Source organism: Kwoniella dejecticola, chromosome 1 (genome assembly GCF_000512565.2).
Source record: "Kwoniella dejecticola CBS 10117 chromosome 1, complete sequence".
NCBI classification, from domain to species: domain Eukaryota; kingdom Fungi; phylum Basidiomycota; class Tremellomycetes; order Tremellales; family Cryptococcaceae; genus Kwoniella; species Kwoniella dejecticola.
In genome coordinates, this window is record NC_089301.1 from 2967624 (window position 1) to 2989444 (window position 21821).

Sequence of the window (21821 nt, forward strand, 5' to 3'; positions counted from 1 at the left end):
TGTATACATTCTACATTCCGGAACCTATAAAGCACAACAAGCTATAAAAGCAGCACGGCCAACTCGACCCGAATATGACTATATGATTGATATGTGAAATGTATAATGTATATGTATGATGGAGATGTATTGAGTATGATATGCAATAATGAGATTCGAGGTAAGAGTGGTACAGAATCACACGATCGCACTTTCATTCAACGGATCTGACCTATCTTCACCCTGGATAATCGTGGGATTCCTCGACATCGAACTCTCTTTTACGGGAGTCAATGATCCTCCTCCTGCTCCTCCACTTCCCGCACCCCCGCCTCTGAAACGGGTGTTCGGAGGTCTTTCTAAACTCTCTGTACGCGGCAAAGAAAATTGCAAAGATCCTCTATCTGTACTTGATGGCGAATTCGGGATAGGCAAAGAACCGCCAAATGAGCTTGATCTACGATGACTCGTCTGGTTCTGGTGTTGATTGTGTGTTGGATGATGCAGTTGATGAGCTGTAGGTTGACCTGGTAAATGATGATGATGTTGACCTGGTAGAGCGGTGTTGGGCCCATGTATCGGCGATAGATCCCGTCCTGCCATTCCGGATAAAGTCGTATGTGAACCCCGACGAGTAGCGCCAAATACGTCCCCTTCGAACAGGCTTCCTCTGCGTGAAGCTCGACGGGATCTTTCCTCCTCAAATGCGGTTTCTTCGGCTGCGGTGAAGTCTTTCGGCACTATAGATGATACGAACTCGTCGTCAGCATTTGGAACTCAACCTGGGCTCGCTGTGCGAAGTATGACTCACGCATGACAGCTCGATCAATCTAGTCATTAGTTTACTGATCATCAGCCCATGTACACCTCGCAGAACGAGCAGAAGATGCTCAACTCACCGCTACAGGCAAACCTCTATGCCTTCCTCTCAACATGACAACCACCATAATGAGCTTAGATAATTTCCGGAAACCGCCAGAGAAGCTGTATGACAGATGCAGTCAGTAAAATGCTCAAAGCCAGTGGCTTATCAATTCAACTCACGAGTAATTGTCATCTGGAACTCCCAAACTCAGACCGACAGTACCGTACGCACTGACCAGCTCGAAGATCACGTTGAATATGTTAAAAGTGGCTTCCTCATTATTGATGTGCCCTCGCTGCAAGCGTATTCAGTGTGAGCTGGACTCGATTGCTCTGTCTGAGAGCCATCAAAACTTACTTCGATTATACATATGAGCCAAAGAGCGAAAGCAAGCCACCAGATATCTGTATGATGAGAATGGTAAGACCGATCGACTTTCCGGCTTGAAGAGCAAAGCTTACCAAAAGCCAATTGCCGCCTAGCATGCCATCCGATGTACTTTGCAACAGCTTGAGCACCCTCTCCCTCGCTATCATAATCTTCGTCTTCCTCTTCACCGAACAGACCAAGGGATTTCTCTTCGTACACGTTGGTCGCTCGTACCGATAGAGCAATAGGATAAACGGAGATGTACTGGTCGCATCTTCAGCGAATGAGGGATGGGGAGGAGAATGAAGGTTATATTCGACTTACCATCATGATCACGTACAGCACCTTCACAGCCGGTGCCATGGCAGCCAGAGGTACGATACCGAAACCTGCAGCTCGCACTGCCGCTGACTGCAACAGCCCAGCGGCGATTCTAGTGCCAACCGGTATAGCTTCGATAGCACTGTGAAAGGGGTTTCATATAAGCAGGTGATATTCGAGGGCCAGATCGCAGGTGGCTTACGGTGTGCCGATGTCCAGTACCAGAAAACTGACCCAATCGATGGAGCTAGGCATGTCGCAGCTCGTTAGTGCTGATTGATGTGATTGTGGATTATGCGGACACTCACGTTAAGACGCAGAGTACAAATAGCAACACCCATGTTTGGGTTGAGGGGAACAGATAAACGAAACATCTGGTTGTGATGATTCACAATGTCAGAAACGCTCCCGTTCGGAATTCGTGTTAACAACGCTCACCTTCTAGGGTGGTCTAACAAGAATTTGAGGGATTCTGAGGTACGAGACGACTGAGGAACGAGCTTGTATATCAGGGTGCTAGGAAACGGAATATTAGCATCGGGCGTCTCTTGCCTGTGGTGTAAGACTCACACAACACCTCGAAGGCTGAGCAGATTCAAAAGAAAACATCATCAGTCTGAACAGTCCCGATGACTTCAGGGCATAGAAGGTGTGTACACGTACAAGATGGGCTAATCATAAGAATGATCAAGTCAGCATTTGGCAATTCATATCATGCGAATCGCAAAGTACTCACGAAAGCAGTATTTCCAGCAAAGATAAGTATAATGGTCACTTGAAGAGTCATCTGTCAGGGACATCAAACGGGTTTTTGAAGTCGATTGGACATACCGACTATCAACAGGTATGCCCGCTGGAACGGTACCATACTCATATCACACAAACTCATTCCGGTATTCGAGAACGCCGAGATCGATTGGAAAAACGCAAACCAAGGCACTTTGACGTCCTTCGGCTGGTTGTCGAAGACATACTGGTATCGACCTTGAGCTGCAATATACGGCGCTATTATGACGAAGGCTGCCAGTTGGAAGAATATGAAATACTGTAGGACACCGTGTGGGTGAGCTTAGACAGAGACATCGCCGATAGAGATCACAGCTTCTCGACTCACCCCCACAACGATATACAAGAGAACCCGTAACGCTCTGTATTCTACACCACCAAGTTCGTCCATCTGTTCCGCTGTCAAGCTGTGAAACATACTATTCCTTCCGACTGTTGCAGCAAAGGAGATGTACGGTACTTCCTTCTCAGTTCCACTTGCAGCTACACTACCTCGTCCGACAACCGTATTGGTCCGAGGGACAGTCATTGTTTTCGACATTGTGAGGGATTTGGTGAGATTGCTTGTTGCTTCTGGGAAAGCCTTTTTGACAAGCTTTTTACCGATCTCGAAAGGCGTAGGGAAACCTCCGAAGCCCGTCAATCTTGTGTCAGGTTTTCGGGAGGCAGTAGGCCGAAGTGTGTATGTCCGTGGAAAGTTGCTAGACTGCATGGTCGGCTCCCTAGGTAGACGACCTGATATGTCGCAAATATGATCAGCGAGATTTTGAAAAGAGGGATCAAGGCGCAACTGACTTTCACCCGCTGCGCTACGGAAAGTTGCGGATCTAGGAAACCCAGCTCCTCCGTCTCGTCCCGTTGCCACTGCTCGAGGATCTTGGTAATCGGCCTGTTCATCATCGAAAGCAATCGTCTTTGATCGAGGGAAGGCATCTGAGTTGATGGCCGTGTCGTCAGCTAGATGCTCGTCAGAAAGCTGTCAGGATCACGTACCATCCGTCAACTGGAGTCCGGCGTAAGGGGTCTTTCGTCGAGGCGACGGCGGCAGAGCGCTGTGTTGACTGATGATGCAATCAGCTCACTCCGTTGGGCAGCAATATTGCAGTGAAAAAGCTTACTCCTCGGGCGTGACTTGACCAGGACTTTCCGTGATATGTCCCGGTTCATCCACAACGGATATCCTTCTTTCCGCCTTCCCATCAAACACCGCTTTTTCCAGAGCGTCTCCCAGCTCTTGACCGCTGCCTACTTCCCTCCCATCGTCCAGGCTCAAGCCTAAAATACCACCATTCTCCGAAGGCAAGGGCAAGTCATCGGCATGTTCAGGCGTGGGAGCGGGCGTCTTGAGCGCGGTTCTTTCGCCATCATACCATCCCATCGGATTCACCAGGCCTACTCCACCACCCGAGACTCGCTTGATCATATCTGGATTGATCTTCTTATGACCTTTCTTCTTGGTTTTATGCTCGTCAGGCTTTTTCGGGTTCTTATGCGATCCTTTAGGCGAGGGAGGTGCGACTGGTTTCATCTCCAAAGACGGCGTCGATGTTCTGGCTTCATCCGATCCGCCGTTGGAAGCCAGCTTCTCCTAGAGACCGCCAAACAAATCTCGTCAAAACTGTTCGTATTTCATTCCTCGAAATCGCATGTGACTCACCTTCTTGTCTTTCCCTGTGAGACCGCTGAATTTCCTTTTGATAGCGGTCAAGGGTGGTCCGATGGTTCCGACTCTTGAGAACGTCTTGCTGAAATTGAAACCTCTTGATCGGGCTTGACGTTCTTTGAGCACGTGCTTGAATGTTTGTCGGAAGAAATACTGTCGAACAATGACCATCAAGATTGAAACGAAAGACTGGATAAGGGCAGCAGATATTAGCGAAACCGATATTGGATGGATCGACCTGATCTTCAGCGTCATGGGACGGACCCGAAGGAAAGGGATGAGATGGCTAATCTCGCACTCACCAGACTTCCGATGATCATCTGTATAACCAACAAAACTTGTTGAAAGACACTGAGTGTACTCAGATTGATCGTCGCAAGACCAGTGACTGTCATAGCTGACATACAACAAAACAAGCAATCCACATAATCGATATGATATTGGGTATTTGCGGCATACATTATCCCGGATGTTATCAAGGGTATCTAGATCAATCATCAGTCTAGGCTGTTCCGCAAATCGAGCTGGCATTGAAGTCCACTCACTATAGTGAAAGCCAACAGATGTATCCGGTAGAAGTTCAACGAGCTCAAGAAGACAGCTTTCCATTTTTGAGCTGTGGACGGCAAAGCCAAGTGAGATGGCAAATTCGGTAGAGATGGCATTTTGGCGATGACCAATGTTTACGCTTCGCGGCCTAGAATGTGTGTAGTGAACTCTCTTGCGAATTTTCGGTAAGATGAAATCAACTTGGAGTCGACAGTGATTTGAGCCTTATTATACAGGTTTCGTTTCTGAAGGTAAAAACATATCGTACGTCCAATCCTGATACTAGTACATCATCCCCAACAATCGCTTTTGAGGGTCCGATAAGAGGTTGTCGTCTAGTGTGTTCGTGTCTCGTTTGGAATTTATGCACAGAGATAAATTGTTGTTGAGTGCCAGGATATCTACACGTGCGATCCTTCTTGAAGCTGATGTCGAAATTTATACAAGAGATAAGGGATGGTCGATTGTCTGGGCTGGCCGAGCTAGGGTCTGATGCGGCAACGGTCGAGGTACAAAGGGAACGTTGGTGCAAGTTGATGAAATCGATGATGGTACAAAGGAGGGCTGAGGTTGAACTTTTCTCTGATTTAACATTGATGGTGCTTTGACCGTGAATTGATGGTGAAGATCTACGAATCCAGGGGTTTGATAATATGAATATGAATATGAATTTATTGCTAGCTTGAGCGGTGTGCTGTGTTGATTCGAATGCTAAGCTAAAAGAAGAATTACGCAATCGACACGTGAGCGGGATCTGAATATTTAATCTTAGAACATCTCACAGCCCAATTTAGAACGCGCCTTCTCCACTTTTCTCGGCGCGACGTGGAGAGTAGCGTGAAGCTTATAGCCTCCGCCCACCACTCTGCTCGTGAATGCTAAAGTCTTGGTGAACACATGAGGATGCGAGTCAAGAGCAAGCGTTGCTCTTGGCATAAATCCCGACGACAGATCGATCACTCCGACAGCACCAGCTCACCCTCGGTTGGGCGGATAAGCCGTTCTTCTCGGCAATGATCCTTGATTCAGGCTGAATCAGATATTAAATTGTCCAAGCGTTGCGTTTCATTTTTCTATAATGAGTGCCGAGTGGAAACGTTCTCATGCTCAAAGGAAGGTGTCCTCGAACGTACACGCACCCATTAAGTGGAACTGAGTCACGTTCGAGATTACCTGACTGCCAAGCATTGTCTAATCAATCTAGGTCGATCATCACCTTATCGCTACCGGAGGTATTTTGGTAGGTTTCGCTTGATTGCTGACGAGTGGGATCTGCATCCTGCCAATTGGTCACGGTCAATGACACCGTTTTGAGATAAGAAAAATAGCTGAAAGAGCCTTTCTACCATGCCCCACCTTTCCCTTCTTACGCCGTTGCTTGAAACCAAATCCTTATCTGAGATTTACCGAACACGCTATGTCTCGATGGACCAAGCTACACAAACCTTGGGAAACACTTGCGATGCGAATGGTACTTCAGAAGATAAGCTCATATCTGTTGATATCTATGCATTTTTTCTTATGTGAAGACCGCGACGTCACGTTGTCATCGCGACGCGTTTAAGTGCTTTTGTATCGAGATTTCCTGTGTTGATCGATTTAAGGCGCTCCCCCAGCTTTCAATCTCCTAGTTCTCAATTCCCTCAGGGCAATGATCCCAGTCCACGTAGCCACGACTGATAATCCCAAAAACGCAGGTAAGAGCTATCACCCAACCGCAACATTAGCACATATTCACTATACTTGGCGGCGCGGACGTTTCGGAAAATTCGCAGCGGACTTACATGGTACAGCTTGAGTTTGAGCCAATAAACAAAGATCAAGGCTTCTAAAGCTGCTAATACGAGTAAGAAGACGTATGATGATGTTGGAGGGGTTTGGAAACTCAGCGAAGGCGAGAGTTTACCGAGCTATTAAGATATCATGCATGTATCAGCATCCGCCGTTCACATCCTTCGGTACTTGCTTGCATCGTTTACAGTCGAATGCAGATGTTACTGTAACTCACAAGACCCAGTAAGACAGTCCATGGAGCTAGAGTGACAACCGTGCCAATGATCGACAAGGTCCAGCCTACAGTCTTCGGATCTTCTTTGAAGGTGTGGAAGATCTCTTGTTGGGGATGGAAAGCTGGATCACCTTGTCTTGGTGGTAAGTCGTGTCGTTTTCTAGCTAAAGGCGTCAAAATTGAGGATGGTAACGACAATTCTCCCAAGGGGTATGAAAGCGGGGTGAGGGAGTCTAGTGAGGATAGGAGTAGAGTCAAATGGAATGAGCCGTGAGTGGAAAGAAGGGATGGATGAGGTTTAGCGGTGTTCTACAAGAAAATTAAAAGTGTTAGCTTGTCTGTGTAATGCGTTGCTCGGTGGGATAGAAGGGCGAAGAAATGAGAGGCTTACGATCGTGAGCTGGGCTTTCCCATTGCTCTTGACTGTCACCGGCAGAGTCACGTCGTCTCCCTTGGGATCCTCGAATAGCAGATGAGCCTGTTGAGGGAAAACACCTTCTCCTGTAGCGGTGTCAATGACGGAGAAAGATAGCTTGAAGGTTGAGCCTTCCGAAAGAGCGATAGGAGAAGGAAGAGGAGTGGGCTCCTTTAAGCTACATTTAAGAAGTCGAATGCGGGGACAGAACTGTCAGCTTCCATGATACCTACCAAGTATGTACTACTCAGGGGTGTCGGTGTAGTCGCATGACTCACGTATAGGTAGCATCACCCAGTCCATCGGGAGAAGTGACAGCTACTTTCCCCTGCTTGATACCTATCGACCCCTTGGCCAGGACCGACGAAGCGGCTACCAATCCAAGCACAGCCAAGCGTCGGATGGAAGAAAGCATATTCGATGAAGCCTGAGTATGCAGAGTTGTAGTCGGGTACGATGGAAATTATGTATGCAAGTGTGCGAGGATATAGCTCTGAGAGCTGCGAAGTGAACTGAATCTGCGGACGTGGAGGAACGCGATGATGCGGTGCCACGTGGCGCTACAGTTGTGTGTGGCACCCATGGAATCGATTTATTGTGTGAATCCATGTGGGTTTTTATGGTGGTCTGCCGAAAGATCATGCGGCCAATCCGTTTCGTCAAGTCGATCCTGATGTCTTGTTGCTGCACACAGAATCTGATTTCTGAGCACCATTTCGCTGCGCGCAATCACTGTGCCTAGAGCTATGTTCTTATATTCTGAATCATCTTTCAAAAGGAGTCAAACACCAACCCATCTTTCGCTTGTCCTCTTCTTGTTATCTCACTGATGGCTGAAAAGATGTTCGAGTGAAAGCGATGCACTGATTCTCATTGTATGCGATGCGTCGTGGTAAGTGAACGATGTTCCCATCAACTTCATCGGAGTATTCTTCTTCCCATCAAGCCTTGCAAACTCGTAAGACATGACAATCGTTGCATCTTGTCATACAGCGAGCAAGCGAAAGAGATATACTCGAGTGATGACGGTACATAGATTGTTCTTGTATGCATTGCCTCGTGGCAAGCGAGCGATGTTCGCATCAAATTCCTGAGAACGTACCCCTTCCCATTGATCACCTCGCCAGACAGAAGAGCTATCGCATCACAACCTTACAGCATCACCTCGTTCTCTAGATTAGCTCTCTGCTGCTGAGAGTTGCATTCTATCCCCATCCACTGCACATTTGACATCTATTATCCATGATGAACACATATACCAAGCCGAAAATGATCCACTTCTGGCTTTTCGCCTTCCTTGCTCTACTGCTCGCCGCCACCTCCCCATGCTCTGCGCTCGAGCAAGAACGATCACCCTTGACCGCTCACAGCCGTGATGCACGATCCCCAGCTGATTTAGAGGACAGAGCGAGTGGCGACTGCTCAATGGTGACTAGAGATTACAACCTGGGTCGATGTGATGCCAATGCTTGTCGATACAACAACCGAGCCGATTTCAGCCAAGGGCGATGTGAACGAAATGGCGCAACGGGCAGATGTAGGGGTTTCAACCTCGGCCCCAGAGCCCCCAGATTCGCTTGTCGATTCTGTACGTGCAGAAGCGACAAAGATAGATTTGCGAAAGTGAACGGTAAAAACAAGCTTCGAAAAGACACAGGCAAGCTAGCTTCGTACATTAGCAGGGTCGGAACGAGAAATACCGACGCAACGCTTAATCAGTTCTTGACCTGGCATGGAGGGTGGGATGTGGCCAATCCGATCTCAGACTGGGTCATCAAGGCGGAAACTGGATATCTCAGTCAATATGGAGTCTATAGAAGACAGTCGGAGAACTCCTCGACGATCTACAATGTCGGCAAGACCGAACTTGAAGGTGGTAAACATAAATTCACCCTTCTTCATCCGGTCTCACTAAACACCAATAATGCGCCACCTTCCTCAGCAATCACCGAAAGGGATACCAATTCTACCGCTTTCTCGTCAAGAGAGTTGATCTTGAATAACGCAGCGATGGAAACCGACGAAGAAGGCTTAGTGTCCTCTTCTTCCGTCGAGATCATCTCGAGAGAAGTAGGTAAAAGAGCGGATTGGTCCTCCATGAATTTCCAATACTGGTCAGCGTCAGGAAACAGATACTTTGACGGTGGGAGAGACGATATGGTGATCATGGTGTATGACCTCTTGTGGAGGGCGGAACCCGAAGATAGGGGTTATTGTGTTACCCTGTTGGACGATGAGATGTATTGGGGAACCATCAAGATCTGGACAGGAGTGGATGGGAATGGGTTGGGAGATTGCGAGTGTAGTAGATCTACGTATTGGGGACTTAGAACCGATCACTGCAATTACTGGAATTGGCAAGATTATCCCGGAACGCCAGATAGGGTGTGGTAACCTGGATTGAAAGGTGGTTGACTATCGTGACGATACCGACAGCAGACAAGCTAATTGATCCTTTTTCAGGCAGCATCCCCGCTATCGAGTGATCGACCTGTATTGAATCTGTCATGTCTGCTTCCAGACTGCTATGATTGAGACGTGCCTGATGCTACGTTATAATTCGGTCGAATTGATGATATGTTATGCCAACAAATGCCCCGAACACGTTCTGTAGGCGTTTCGCCTTTTTCTTACGAGTTTGCATGCTGTGAACATTGATGAAACGCTAGGACAATCCTGCAAGAAAAGTGTTATCTGAAGGATGCCTTTGGATCAGAGACGCGACAGGACGAAAAAAGATGAATACTTTGAATGTGGCATTTATTGCAGGCAGTATGAGGGACAGAGTCGAGTCTGCAATGCAGTGCAAGGCGTAAGCATCTCATTTATATGTATGTTTGCATCACTTTCGTACCTTCGGCGCAACGAAATCAGATTGAAAAGGATGAAAAATGAAGTTGACTGTTTCCAAAGGAGGGGGTTTTGAACCGATTAAAGTCAAAGCGGAAATCCTTCAACGTGTTTTCCGTCCGTGTCACAAGCAGACACGCAAACATCCAAAATTCGAATGAATCAAACCACCTTTCCTTGACCTAACTGGTTTTTCCAATACAAATACCTGATTTATCATGCATACATACACATCGAAGGACTAAACAAGATGGTGGTCCACGTCATAAACATATCTTCAAATGCGGAATTCGGTCAAGTCGAATACACCTATCCACTCGAAATCTCCACCACAGCTGCTCTCGCTCGAATCTTAACAATTTTCGCGGATCACGGAAAAGAACCTATCAGCATAGCGGCTAGCGATACCGAAGCCATCCTCACATTCTACTGGGACGGCGACGAATGGGACCAACTGTTCGAACGAGCAGCGAACAATGACATTACGTATATCCGATCTCAACAACGAAAATTGGCGATGTCAATGAACGCAAATCCGAGCAACCTTTCCCATTGATACGAGAAATCCCGAGTGAAATGTGAGTGCATGATCTGCTACTCGGATGACACACACAATATAAGCTTAGTATCGTTCCAATCCAGTCCTCTAGGCGTTCTACCTGGTTTGGCCTACCCGCCGATCCGCCCAAATTGGAGTACCGTCCAAAATTGAACTCCATGATGCTCGCATCTTCCGTTTTTTCTACTGGTATGAGACATGCATAACACATCGACCATCCATGACGAATTTTTCCACAGCTTATAGCCCAGTATATAATTAGCAGCACTATAGTTCGTAACGTACGTCAGCTTAGGCCTGCTGTATTTTGTTACGCATTTATGCTTCTCGGCTCGATGCAAGTCTGTATGATTCGAGTTGGCGTCGATATTACATACGCAGATAATCCTCTGGCATCTGCCCAATCTGAGGAGACGGCCGAAACCTCCCGAGATGAAGTGATGGTTCTGAGAACGAAGGTCGGCTCGACGCTAGAACCTGCAAATCAATGTGTGACTGTTTCTTTTTGCTCCGCCTCGACATGAGTTATAGTCGATTCTGCAAGCTTTCGAAAACGACCATACTGATTCTCATGCAGATCATCAACTGGAAAGATCGACATTAAGCCCAATGACTCATCTCTTCAACTCCCTTTTGTCGCAGGCTTCAATGATATCTTGCTTCATTAGGACTAGTCTGGACCCATTCAAGAATACAGGGGAATGATCTCTCTTCTAAGAAGTTTCCCACGCGAAGTGCCCTCGAACGCATGTCACACTTGCTTCCTTCGCCTAAATCATGCAGAAGGACTACAATGTCAGTGGAACGTTGAATGTGCGAGGTTTTACTGGCTGGCAGAAACGCATGCACGAGCAACTTGATAGCCTGAAAGCTATAAGTAGCATATCGGTGGTAGTTAGGTTTTTAGCCCACACTTTGCTTCAATAACTTTCGTATTGTCAGCTCGAACAGGCAGTCCGTGCTCGTCGAATATTTCGTCTGTCTACCACAGCTTCAGCCCACCCACTTCAAGTACATGCTCAAGCTGTGTCCCAATTCGCACCGACATGATCAGCAAGTCCCTCTTAACTGCTTATTTACTTGCTTGGTTGTTTGCCTATAATCTTTCTGGCTTCTTCCGCCATGCTGGCGCTCTTTCCATTGGACATAACCTATCAGCCCTATCAACCGATATGTCCCTCGAGAACAGCAGCACTTATGAGATCGACTATATTGTGAAGAGAAGAACAGAGTGTATCACCCAGTGGCGTTCCAAGAAGACGGGACCTTGCGAACGTCTTGACTGCGAAAGACTCATAGGAAACGATGACACACATGGGATCTGTCGAACAGGGAGTGACGGTGGCTGTGAAAGTATCAATATTGGACCCAACGCTCCCCGTTTCTCCTGTCAGCCCTGCATATGTGCGCCAATCGGTAATCCCAAGGACAAGCTGAATGGCAAGAGTAAGACCAAGAAGACGAATCGCAAACTCGGATCCCACGTCAGCCGAATGCGGCTCGACCTCAGTGGTGCATCCCTGACCCAATTTGCCACCTTACACAACGCAGTTTCCGTCGCCTTCGCTTTGAGCTCTTGGATCATGCTCGCACCTGGCTATGGAAAGTCTAGCGGTCTATACGAACGTACGGAGTCACCTGAACCCGCTTCATCTGTCTTTGAGAAGGTCACTACTGGCCCCGGCTCATACAGGATATCCCTTCTTCATCCTGTCACCCTAGAAGACCGCGTAAAAACGAGGGAAATCGGCGAAACGATGATACTCAATAACGCCACAGCGGAAATCGATGATAACGGCTTAGTTTCCGCCGCCGCACTACAAATTCTCGCTCCCCATCCCGTCACCGTCAAACGGGCTGATTGGTCCTCAATCAATCTAGAGTACACTTCTGAAGAGGGACATAGAGAGATCGACGCATACCAGGTCGAACTGGAAGATCTCATCTACGATCTCATCGCCTTTCCTACCGAAAGAATGTCTGGAGTTTGCGCTGCCATCATTGACGACCATACATATTGGGGTACGTTCAAGATATGGACTGGCACGGAACAAGAGCATTTAGGTGACTGCCCTTGCAGTAACTTAGCTTACCCTGGTGTGTTTGGCGAGGATTGTGGGTGGCGTCAGGATTCAGAAGATACCTACGGCGATCCCGACTATGTTTATTAGCTCGCCTGTGTGACAGCAGTCACTGCAATTTGTGTATTCATGATATGCTTTACTTAATGATATGATATGCTATCAACTTCTATGACGCAGTAATCTTTTCCATGGTGAACTTCATCGTCCCACGTCCAACAGTCAACAGTGATTGAACGTCGTCCCTTCGCGGGATTGAAAGGAATTACTGGTCGGCTAGGCACGATCAGACGGTGTGTGGCTTCTGATATCCTCTGGTCCAAAGTTTCGCTGTCAGCATCACCCACTTTGAGTATCGTCAGCTGCAATCTAATTGTTCTCTTTCTGTTCACTCTCCAACCTGTCTGACCTTTCTCTTTTACCCCATTTAGTGGCATTCTCATTGTACTTTCCTGACCACGCACATATACAAATTCAAGATGACCATTTGCATAGTCAACGTTCATGACGAAGTCACCACCGGACAACTCGAAATGAATCACTGGGAAAGTTACACCGCCATTCCGCTCGCCAATACCCTCCTCAATTTGGCCAGAGAAGGTGTACAATTCATCAGCGTCGCTGCGACCGAGACCGATGCAGTCATCACGATCTCTTGGAACAACGAGAACTGGTACAACATGTGTCGAGGATTGGACCAATACGAGGGCCGAGGGCTGATCAACCCGCAACAGCCCACCGACCCAGTCATCCCTGAGGAAGCGGTGACTGTCCCGGACAACGAGACGAGAGGTGCTAAAGATCCTTGGACTCGACCCGAAATTCCTGGCTACGCCCCAGCCCACCCTCCGAAGAAGTCTGATGGTGAGGAAGAGAAGAAAGACGCTTAGGGAGTTGAGTGGTGCGGCGAGAAGACAAAAGTGAGTGGTGGTCCGAAGCTGCTATGGTGAGGTCACGTTCGGATTGATATCGTCAGCTCAGATTTCGCATGATTGTTTCCAGTCGTTCAGATGCAAGCCAACAAACAACCTTCTTCAGGCCACACAACGATATTTCGATTAACATCATACCGATCCTTGCCAATCAAGAACCCATCAACCTCTCTTCCTCTCTTGGACCTGTTGTAGCTATAACGCAATCCTTTCGCAACTACAGTATGTGTATTCAATAGACAACGCCGGACAACTTATGCATCGGGTCTGTGCTATGTTCTGAGGTCCTTTGGAACGGTGCACGGATCAGATATCAAAGCAGAAATGAGAGGTCTATGCTTATCAATACACGGACTTTGTTTGATTGACTCAGACATCCGCACATCGTCAACACTCTCTCTGTGCACAGTTGGTCACGCTCTTCAGGCCTGCACGTCATTCGACATTATACTCTACAGACCTGAACTCATCCGCTCATCCGCTCACGCCATTGCTTGGTCAATCATCGCCGTCCTGCTCACACTGCAACGCGCAATTTCGGCGAAATGCCAATCTGTGTTATCAATATCAGCGATCAAATCGAGACCAGACAAGTCGAGATCGTTCCCGAAGAACAATACACCGCCAAGGCTCTTTGCAGGATCATCTACTGGCTCTTTGACTGTGGCGTCCAGTACATCAGTGTCTCAGCTACCGAGACAGATGCTGTAGTCATCGTCGATTGGGCCAACGAAGAATGGTCGACCATGTGCGATGTTCATTCCGTCGGTGATGAACATGCGAGAGGAAGAAAGGATCCGACCGAGCCAGCTAAGACTGCCGCCGATGACAGCGAAAAGCCAAACGCTGGCGCGACTCTCACGGTAAACAAGGATATATTTGATATCGATGAGGATGCGACGGAGGAACAGGTCTGTATGCTTCCTTAGGTCTACCAGTGAGTTGCGACCCAATTCCCGACAGAAGCTACACTTACCAGTCTCGTCAGCTCAGTTTCAACCGAAAGCCCTTCGACGCTATCAGAAAATGCTCATACTCCGTACATGGATTCGATCATCCTCGTTTTCGTCTTTCCCAGTCTCGATCGAGGTAATTCAACTCATCGCCCTGAATCGAGAGACTTGTCAAGTACTCGGCCTCAGCCATTTTGAACAAGACCACGACTTCCTATTGGGACTATGAACATACAGGGTATCTGTCGTCGATAAAATCTATGACATGTAAATGATATGAAGAGCTCGATTCGATAGTGCTGAGCTGACGAGAGATGGCAAATTGAGAGTTTGACTGGATCTGATACGTTTGATAGTCTGAGTAAATTGATCTGACACCTATGTTCTTCGCCTGCACATGCGGAACCAAAGTGGTTCTACTGAGTCCAACACCGTATGTCATCTACTCTCAAGAGGTGTGAGACGTAGTACGACTTAAAACTGCATGGGACAGGATGCCACTATCGCTTATTCGATTATGCGGCATGATTTAGATAGCACACCAAAGCAGATGGTGCATGGGAATATATGTACAGCACCTCATCGTATCGCTGCGGAATGTCAATCTATTTGTGCATCTTAGGATATCGCCTTGCCCTTTCTCGTTACTCCACAGCACAGTAAAAGTCCATCACCGATATCATTGAGCTGACATCATCATCCGCTAGTAGGTAAGCGCAACTCCCCACGTTCAAGCTGCTGACGGGAGGTGTAGTGTAGCGAGCCCATCACACGCAGATCACATATCACTATGAGATTCCTCATATTCTCCACAATTCTCTGCTACCCCTTGATTGCGGTCAAAGCTGGATGCTCCAACCCTCACGAGGCAGGAGGTCATTTAGCCTTTTACTGCCAAGACGAAGTAACAAAGATTGATTTCGAGTATTGGGATGGGACTGACAAGTATCGAGAGCTACACGATCAAGGAGAAGTAGACGTTGGACAGGTAGTTTATGAGGAATATTACAAGAATGCTTATGGCGCACAGGGGGCTGAGGAGGGATACGTGCAAGAAGGTGATTCCGACGTGGTGGATGTAAATGAAGCGGAGGGGGTGTAAGGTAGATACTGAAAGCGGCTGAGGTCAGGATGACGTATAATGATTAAAGATGGTACTTCAGCAATTATGTACTCACGAGAGGATGCTACAAATACAACGAAGTATCGACATGACATGACATGTGAACACAGACAGGGGTCAACCAGGACACAGTACTCCTACACCATGTCGGTGTCACTCGCTCGCGAGCTCGTCGGATGACGAGCTTATCAGTGGCGAGCTTATCAACTTGTTCCATCTGAAATTCACGCATCGTGCCATGCTCGACTCGCGGTCCGGCCCACCTCACCTGCAAAGTATTATCAATGAAGAAAGAAAAAAGAGGATACGCCGCCTCACGCACAGATCTCAGGTGGACGTCGTAGGTGGAGGCTCACTACAGAAAGGTACGCGGCGACAGGCTTCCAGCTTTTTAGGCATGTTGAGTGCCACTGTCGGATTTAAGATATTGCCGTAATACCGCCGGTGAGATTTTGATTTTAGGAGGGTAACATGGTGGAGGTTGAGCGCCTGTCGATGTCCATAAAAGGCCTTTCAATTTTGTATCTCTTCGTATTCTCTTTTTTCTTTCTTCATTGATCATACTTTGCAGGTTGGTCCCATATTCCTTGTTTTTCTCGCTCATCTCACTCCCAATCTCCTTCTCTTCACTCTCAATCGCTTTCTCGCGACCTCTCCCATCGTTTCAATCGAAAGAGCGAGTGCTGATTCCGACTTTTTGGGAACTTGCAGGATTTCTGTATAGTCACTGTCTCTTTTTTGCTAGTCCATACTAGCCACATTTTCCACGTCGAGGTGATGATAAAGTTACCCATCCTACTCTTTCACAGAGACATTTAGCCCTCTGACCCGGCCTCGGCTGGGTTTTGGGAGGTTATCGAAGAAGCTGGCGATTTCACGTGGACTCATCTTTTTCGTAAGAATCAGAAGAGGGACGGAAATTGTGGGTCTGGATGAGGCTTTCTGATCGACGCTTCTATCATCGATTTCCATTGTTACCCCGTTCGACAAGCTCTTTCATATCGACAGTCGACTGGACTTTTTCTCTCAAAATCGATTACTCGGCTTAAAGGCTTGGAGGAAAGATGGAAAGAATTAGTCAGGTCGCTTTGCTTGATTGATGGAAAGGCTTCGGTTGGTCGTAGACGGAAGGAGAGTAATAGGTAGAAATTTTCATAGGTGAGCATGCAATTCTATGATATTCGAAAATTTTCAAATTGGAACATTCGCTTGCAATTCAATTCTTGCATCTCGCTTGGCCCATCCATTCACCCTTATCTTACCCTAAGACCACGACCCTTCCCACCTTCACGATCGCTGCTGCCCTTACCTATCTATGATGACCTGAGTGCATTTGGCTTGAGGACTCGTGGATCCTTTTTGGGTCCAGGTCGTCGATGCTGAAAAAACCACGCTACCTTAAATTCAATTTCTGACACGATTTCACTTCGCTGAAAATTTTCTGAATCGTATTGGCATCAAATTTGTTGCAAGAATAATAAGCTGATAATACCTATCTTCGCTTGTTGCTCAGGTTGTTTATTGTCATTTGTACCCGTTCTCGCTGTCGCTGTGTATCTCCTCATTTTCATCCATCTTATGCATACTCTGTTATCGCTATTTGGACATTGAACGAACGAACTGTCCGGTGTACCGTCGCAAGTCAGTCAGTCAGGCTTTCATCGACCGCACGCTGTAATTGAGACTGCAAGTCTGTTTCAAGATCACGCGAGGATCCTGCGACAGCACTTTCGTCTGACAGCGTATCTGCGAGTCAACCGTGATCAAGCTTAACATCTCTTACAATCGTCCTCGTGCTCCCATTGAATGAACCTCTTCCACATGACTTTCGACATGAGATGGTGTGACATACACAGACTGGGACTTCTACTATGACTGACTACATATACACCATGAGAGACTATCTCATATACAGATATTCGACCCGCGCTGTCATCGTCCCAATTGCCCATTCCCTTTTATACCATGGGGACGCGATGAGATACAATCAATATCCCAACGCAGCCTGTTTCCTCAAAACAGCATCCGTAGTCTTCCCTTTCGGCTGATTGTAATTATCCAACTTCTGTTGCTCCTTATCTCCAATCCTCCCTTCTCCATTCTCCACCTGCCCATTCGCCTCTTTCTCCTTCTTCATCTCCGCTATGCACGCTATGAAGTCCTCGATCGCCTGAGGCGTGATTTGATGATGCACGACACATCGTTCTCTACCGACGATTATTGGATTGGGCAACGCTGCCAGGCGGGCGGTCACTGCGTCTAAGGATAATCCGATCTGTTGAGGCTGGAAGAAAACCTATTTCACATACTTGAGGTAAGCTGATCGTCATAAGATGAAGACGGAAATAATCCAAGGCTATATACGCTATACGCACCATATTGGTATCTACCGGAGCAGCGATACCGCATCCCAACTCCCTCAAACCAGCTTCAAGTCTCTTCGCCAAGTGGTGGGTATAAGCCAATCTTGGGAAATGGTTTGTGAGGGCGTAATCCGCTGAAGCTGCTAGACCACCACATTGTCTGATACCGCCCCCGAAGGCTTTCCTGAACCATTTGGCACGCTCGATGAACTCCTTGGTCCCGATGATGATCGAGCCAATGGGTGCGCCGAGTCCTTTTGAGAGGCATAAAGAAGCTGAATCGAAAGGAGCGAGGAGATCCGTCAAGCTAGCACACACACACAATGGTCAATCCCGACTGAGCGTCATACCATACCATTCCAAGTGGGTTAATGATGAATAGGAGCGCTTACACAGTCTGCCTATCATCTTCATTACCAGCGTCCAAACCCCGCTTCTCGATCTCGTCAGCTGCGACATTCCATATTCTGGCTCCGTCCAGATGCAGGCCGATATCGTGCTTCTTGGCGAGTTGACCGATCTTGACGACTTCCTCTTGAGGGAAGATGATACCGCTCAGTGTATTTTCAAGACAGATCAATTTGGTAGGAGCGATGTGGATGTTGGTGCCCAGTTGTATTTGGGGCTCGATATCTTCGGCGGTGAGATACAGTCCGTTGGAAGGGAAGAGCTGGTGTGTTGTAGCTTGGGAAAACATCGCTATGCCTCCGGCTGCTCGAGACCTGTCAGTCAGCGTTGTATAAAGCACATGATTGGGGAGACAACACACCTTCCATCTTGTGTACGTGTGCTCGATAGTCTGTGATAATGCTATGAGGCGGTTGTTTCATATGTGTTCGGATAGCGAGCTCTACATACCCAGTAAGACATCATCAGCATGTATGTCCAGCATTGTGTCAGAAGAGTGAAGAAACAAATGCGACTCACGGTTGGTCATAGTACCGCTGACGGCGAACATGGCGGCCTCCTTGCCTGTCAACTTGGCGACTCGTCGTTCGAGAGCAACAGTTGAGGGATCTTCGCCATACACATCGTCGCCCCTGGACGCTCTGAGCGAGTACAAGAGCTGAGCATCGGTAGGTACGGTCAGGGTGTCGCCTGGAGAAGAGCGATCTCGTCAGCTCTAGCTTCTCATGTCCAAGCTTGTTGGGACTTCTTCACTTGACGAGGACACTCACTCCTGAAGTCACGGGCGATACGATGAAGACTCTCAACATTCTCTTTACCGCCCACATCGGCAGTCACCTCGGTCAGGGGGTTGTACGGTATAGACACAGATGGGATTGTCATTGTGAGTGTCTTTATTCCTGTCTTTGTTGCAGGGACGTGAAGTGAGCGGAAGGCAGGATGAAATTGAGAGTGGACGAGACAGGGCTTGATAGTGGATGTTTTCTTGTATACAACGTTGAGGATTGGTCTGTATGCCGGTGATACAAATCGAGTCATTTATCGAGTCGCAATCATGGGGAAGTATTTATACCTTTACGAAGCGACAACGCTCGCTTGCTCAATTGTCGTGATGGGTGCGATGGCCAATCCTGAAGCTGGGCAGACTACAACGTCCAAAGCGATGGCCCAAAATATGGCAAATGATTCTGAGAGGTACCTCAAACCTATCTCCAATCTCGATAAATCATGGCGAAAATGGCCAATCTTGAGATAACAGAATTGGCCATAATCTTGAAAGTGACCCTCGTGATTTCGGCAAACTACGGTCAAATCCGATCCCACCGTAGCATCCACATGATTGCCATAGCGTCGCTTAAAGTCAATCATGCATCAGGCACATGGGACAAACATGCATTTGCTCGTTCTGGACTTGCATTTGCAACTGCAGTTGCATCTATAATAGATACTCGGATTGAGCTTGAAGGGCGTGAACGACACAGACCATGAAAGTAAAAGTGTATAACAAGAGATACGGAGAATTGGAAAATCACATCAGAGGGATCCAACTGAGCGGCTCGATCGAAGCGAAGTGCGTCTGTGCGTAAATGCATGTGTGCGTGGAGATGAATCTATATACACAGTCTAAACAGGACCATGCCCTAACAAGCTTTTATTCCGGAATCCAGTGTTAAATTGAAGCAATGAGCTATAGAGGTGATTCAGTGGGATGAGCTTTCGTGAGGGTTTAAAGCAGGTCAATGCGACAACTCACTTGATATCCCTGACCCAACCACTTTCCCCGCCGACTCTTTCTATGCATGGAATAGGATAAGGTGATTTCGTAATGTGAACAGACTCTTTAGGGTTCAACAAGCACACTTCTTTCCCATCTATCGAGAGCTCCGCTGAAGATCTGGCAAGCGGAGATATCTAAACATGGAAAAGCGTCTTTCAATAAGCTGATGAATACTCCAGCTGCATATGTTCAGCCTTTCATTTCCGTCTGACTCACTTCAAGCTGGACTGAGCCGCGGCCTGGTAAGATGACTGTCCTGAAACTGAGAGATCTAGGCGCGATAGGCGTGAGGAGAAAGGTGTCCGTCTCAGGATGCGAGATTGGTCCGCCAGCTGATAAAGAGTATGCTGTTGAGCCTGTTGGTGTGGAGAGCAGCAAACCGTCGGCCTAGTGACGTGTATAATGATCAGCGATGCACTGATGTGGGTGGATGTCAGAAGGACGCGCGGCTAGGTCTATAGGATAGAGACGACTTACGACAGCCTCCGTCAGATGTTGACCGTCGAAATAAGCATCAACGACAGTCAAATGTGCGTGTCGGCCTCGATGTAGCGTGACTTCGTTCATTACCTGCCAGCCGGCATCCCCAACTGTACAAAGACATGTATAGAAGATGATGAGCTCAATTACATGGAAGGGGACTGTGAGATCGGACTGATGACGGACCTGACTTCGTGCACCTGTCTAGTACTTCACCTTTCACCGACAAAGGCTTGCAAGCTAGCCTCATCCGATTTAACACTGAGACCGGACCATTCAAGGTGTTTCGTATGGTCGATTTCATCGAGTCGATATCTACCAGTCTTTATTATCAGCTGCGTCCGTTTCACAATCGTGCGAATGAAGACAGAAGAGTCGGAGATTGATCCAGTTGAAAACCCACGAAAAGGCAACAAGAACCCCAAAGACCCCATCGAGAAACTCAACACCGGTGGACATTCGCCCTGGGAAAACAGATTAGATACATGCAGTATTGTACCGTCTCCGCCTAGGGTTACGACAAGATTCGTATGCAGGGGTAATAGGTCTTCGTCGCCGGAAGTGACTATTAGGTCATCAAATTCCGGATGATCAGTCGCTGTGTGGGGTTCGACGATAAGGCGCAAGTGGGGATAAGTAGAATGGAGATATCTAATCAGATGATCTACATTTAGCTCAACCCTGACAGCCAAGGATTACAGAATGTGAATCTCACGCTAGAATATCTCCCATGGCTTTGGTGGTTCGAGCGTCGTTCTTTTTCTGTACTAACAGTACGGTCGTTGGCGACGACGTCCATTCTGAGAGTTCATGCCTAAACAGCAATCAGATACGAATAGAAATCCTGTGCAAAGGCTACGTACGCTGGCGAAGCCCTCGCAGCTCCCATAGCTGATGACTCGGCTTTTGGCCAATTACATGGCTGCAGGCGAGGTTTGCTGGAAAATGACTCGGTGAGCTGCCCGCTTGTGGTTTATGCGATTGTCGATCCACTCACTTGGTCAATTCCCTTTCGGTCGGTCGCGGTAGTTCCCTTAAATGATGTATAGATCGAAGCGAAGCCCCATTCCGCCGAGATACACGCGCGAACGACCGCGTGAGAGGTGTAAGGACTGACACGCTACCTCTCATTCTGTTCGTGCACTAAGGTCAAACGGTGAGTATGCTGCATAAGATGGATGATCTGAAATTATCTAGTCAACAACAAGCTTGGATAGCTTAAGTGGAGGCGGCATCGCAAGTCAAGATGATGTGGATTTTGTTTCCGCTCTTCGTCCAGCCAGGTAAAGCCGAAAATGATCTCCAAACAAAATGACACAAGTCAGATTAAAGGTCTACCC

General features: G+C 47.7%; 10 protein-coding genes across 10 annotated transcripts; 6 read left to right on the forward strand and 4 right to left on the reverse strand.

Annotated features, from left to right (window-relative positions):
• Positions 1-177: 177 nt before the first annotated feature.
• I303_101095 (uncharacterized protein) lies at positions 178-4648 on the reverse strand (the record flags this gene model as incomplete). Its single annotated transcript, XM_065968271.1, has 20 exons — positions 178-719; positions 791-809; positions 879-963; positions 1024-1139; positions 1202-1248; positions 1306-1477; positions 1538-1676; positions 1737-1781; positions 1843-1908; positions 1973-2086; positions 2198-2205; positions 2271-2308; positions 2366-2579; positions 2649-3055; positions 3116-3253; positions 3314-3381; positions 3439-3908; positions 3978-4172; positions 4286-4468; positions 4529-4648. 20 exons carry the CDS (start codon positions 4646-4648, stop codon positions 178-180), a joined length of 3186 nt encoding a protein of 1061 aa, XP_065824343.1.
• Positions 4649-6131: 1483 nt separating this feature from the next.
• I303_101096 (uncharacterized protein) lies at positions 6132-7370 on the reverse strand (the record flags this gene model as incomplete). The annotated part of the gene is made up of 5 exons (XM_018404463.1): positions 6132-6236; positions 6317-6442; positions 6541-6849; positions 6932-7133; positions 7234-7370. The coding sequence occupies 5 exons, from the start codon at positions 7368-7370 to the stop codon at positions 6132-6134; spliced, it is 879 nt and encodes a 292-aa protein (XP_018267117.1).
• Positions 7371-8224: 854 nt separating this feature from the next.
• On the forward strand, positions 8225-9349 carry I303_101097 (uncharacterized protein; the record flags this gene model as incomplete). Its single annotated transcript, XM_018404464.1, has 1 exon — positions 8225-9349. One exon carries the CDS (start codon positions 8225-8227, stop codon positions 9347-9349), a length of 1125 nt encoding a protein of 374 aa, XP_018267118.1.
• Positions 9350-10055: 706 nt separating this feature from the next.
• I303_101098 (uncharacterized protein) lies at positions 10056-10361 on the forward strand (the record flags this gene model as incomplete). Its single annotated transcript, XM_018404465.1, has 1 exon — positions 10056-10361. One exon carries the CDS (start codon positions 10056-10058, stop codon positions 10359-10361), a length of 306 nt encoding a protein of 101 aa, XP_018267119.1.
• Positions 10362-11410: 1049 nt separating this feature from the next.
• I303_101099 (uncharacterized protein) lies at positions 11411-12535 on the forward strand (the record flags this gene model as incomplete). The annotated part of the gene is made up of 1 exon (XM_018404466.1): positions 11411-12535. One exon carries the CDS (start codon positions 11411-11413, stop codon positions 12533-12535), a length of 1125 nt encoding a protein of 374 aa, XP_018267120.1.
• A 389-nt stretch (positions 12536-12924) lies between these two features.
• On the forward strand, positions 12925-13335 carry I303_101100 (uncharacterized protein; the record flags this gene model as incomplete). The annotated part of the gene is made up of 1 exon (XM_018404467.1): positions 12925-13335. One exon carries the CDS (start codon positions 12925-12927, stop codon positions 13333-13335), a length of 411 nt encoding a protein of 136 aa, XP_018267121.1.
• A 587-nt stretch (positions 13336-13922) lies between these two features.
• I303_101101 (uncharacterized protein) lies at positions 13923-14306 on the forward strand (the record flags this gene model as incomplete). Its single annotated transcript, XM_018404468.1, has 1 exon — positions 13923-14306. The coding sequence occupies one exon, from the start codon at positions 13923-13925 to the stop codon at positions 14304-14306; it is 384 nt and encodes a 127-aa protein (XP_018267122.1).
• Positions 14307-15120: 814 nt separating this feature from the next.
• On the forward strand, positions 15121-15432 carry I303_101102 (uncharacterized protein; the record flags this gene model as incomplete). The annotated part of the gene is made up of 1 exon (XM_018404469.1): positions 15121-15432. The coding sequence occupies one exon, from the start codon at positions 15121-15123 to the stop codon at positions 15430-15432; it is 312 nt and encodes a 103-aa protein (XP_018267123.1).
• A 2008-nt stretch (positions 15433-17440) lies between these two features.
• On the reverse strand, positions 17441-19106 carry I303_101103 (uncharacterized protein; the record flags this gene model as incomplete). Its single annotated transcript, XM_018404470.1, has 6 exons — positions 17441-17749; positions 17829-18123; positions 18209-18527; positions 18586-18666; positions 18744-18914; positions 18995-19106. The coding sequence occupies 6 exons, from the start codon at positions 19104-19106 to the stop codon at positions 17441-17443; spliced, it is 1287 nt and encodes a 428-aa protein (XP_018267124.1).
• A 741-nt stretch (positions 19107-19847) lies between these two features.
• On the reverse strand, positions 19848-21612 carry I303_101104 (uncharacterized protein; the record flags this gene model as incomplete). The annotated part of the gene is made up of 9 exons (XM_018404471.1): positions 19848-19911; positions 19978-20135; positions 20218-20388; positions 20479-20591; positions 20668-20796; positions 20885-21132; positions 21197-21295; positions 21345-21419; positions 21479-21612. The coding sequence occupies 9 exons, from the start codon at positions 21610-21612 to the stop codon at positions 19848-19850; spliced, it is 1191 nt and encodes a 396-aa protein (XP_018267125.1).
• Between the last annotated feature and the right edge of the window lie 209 nt (positions 21613-21821).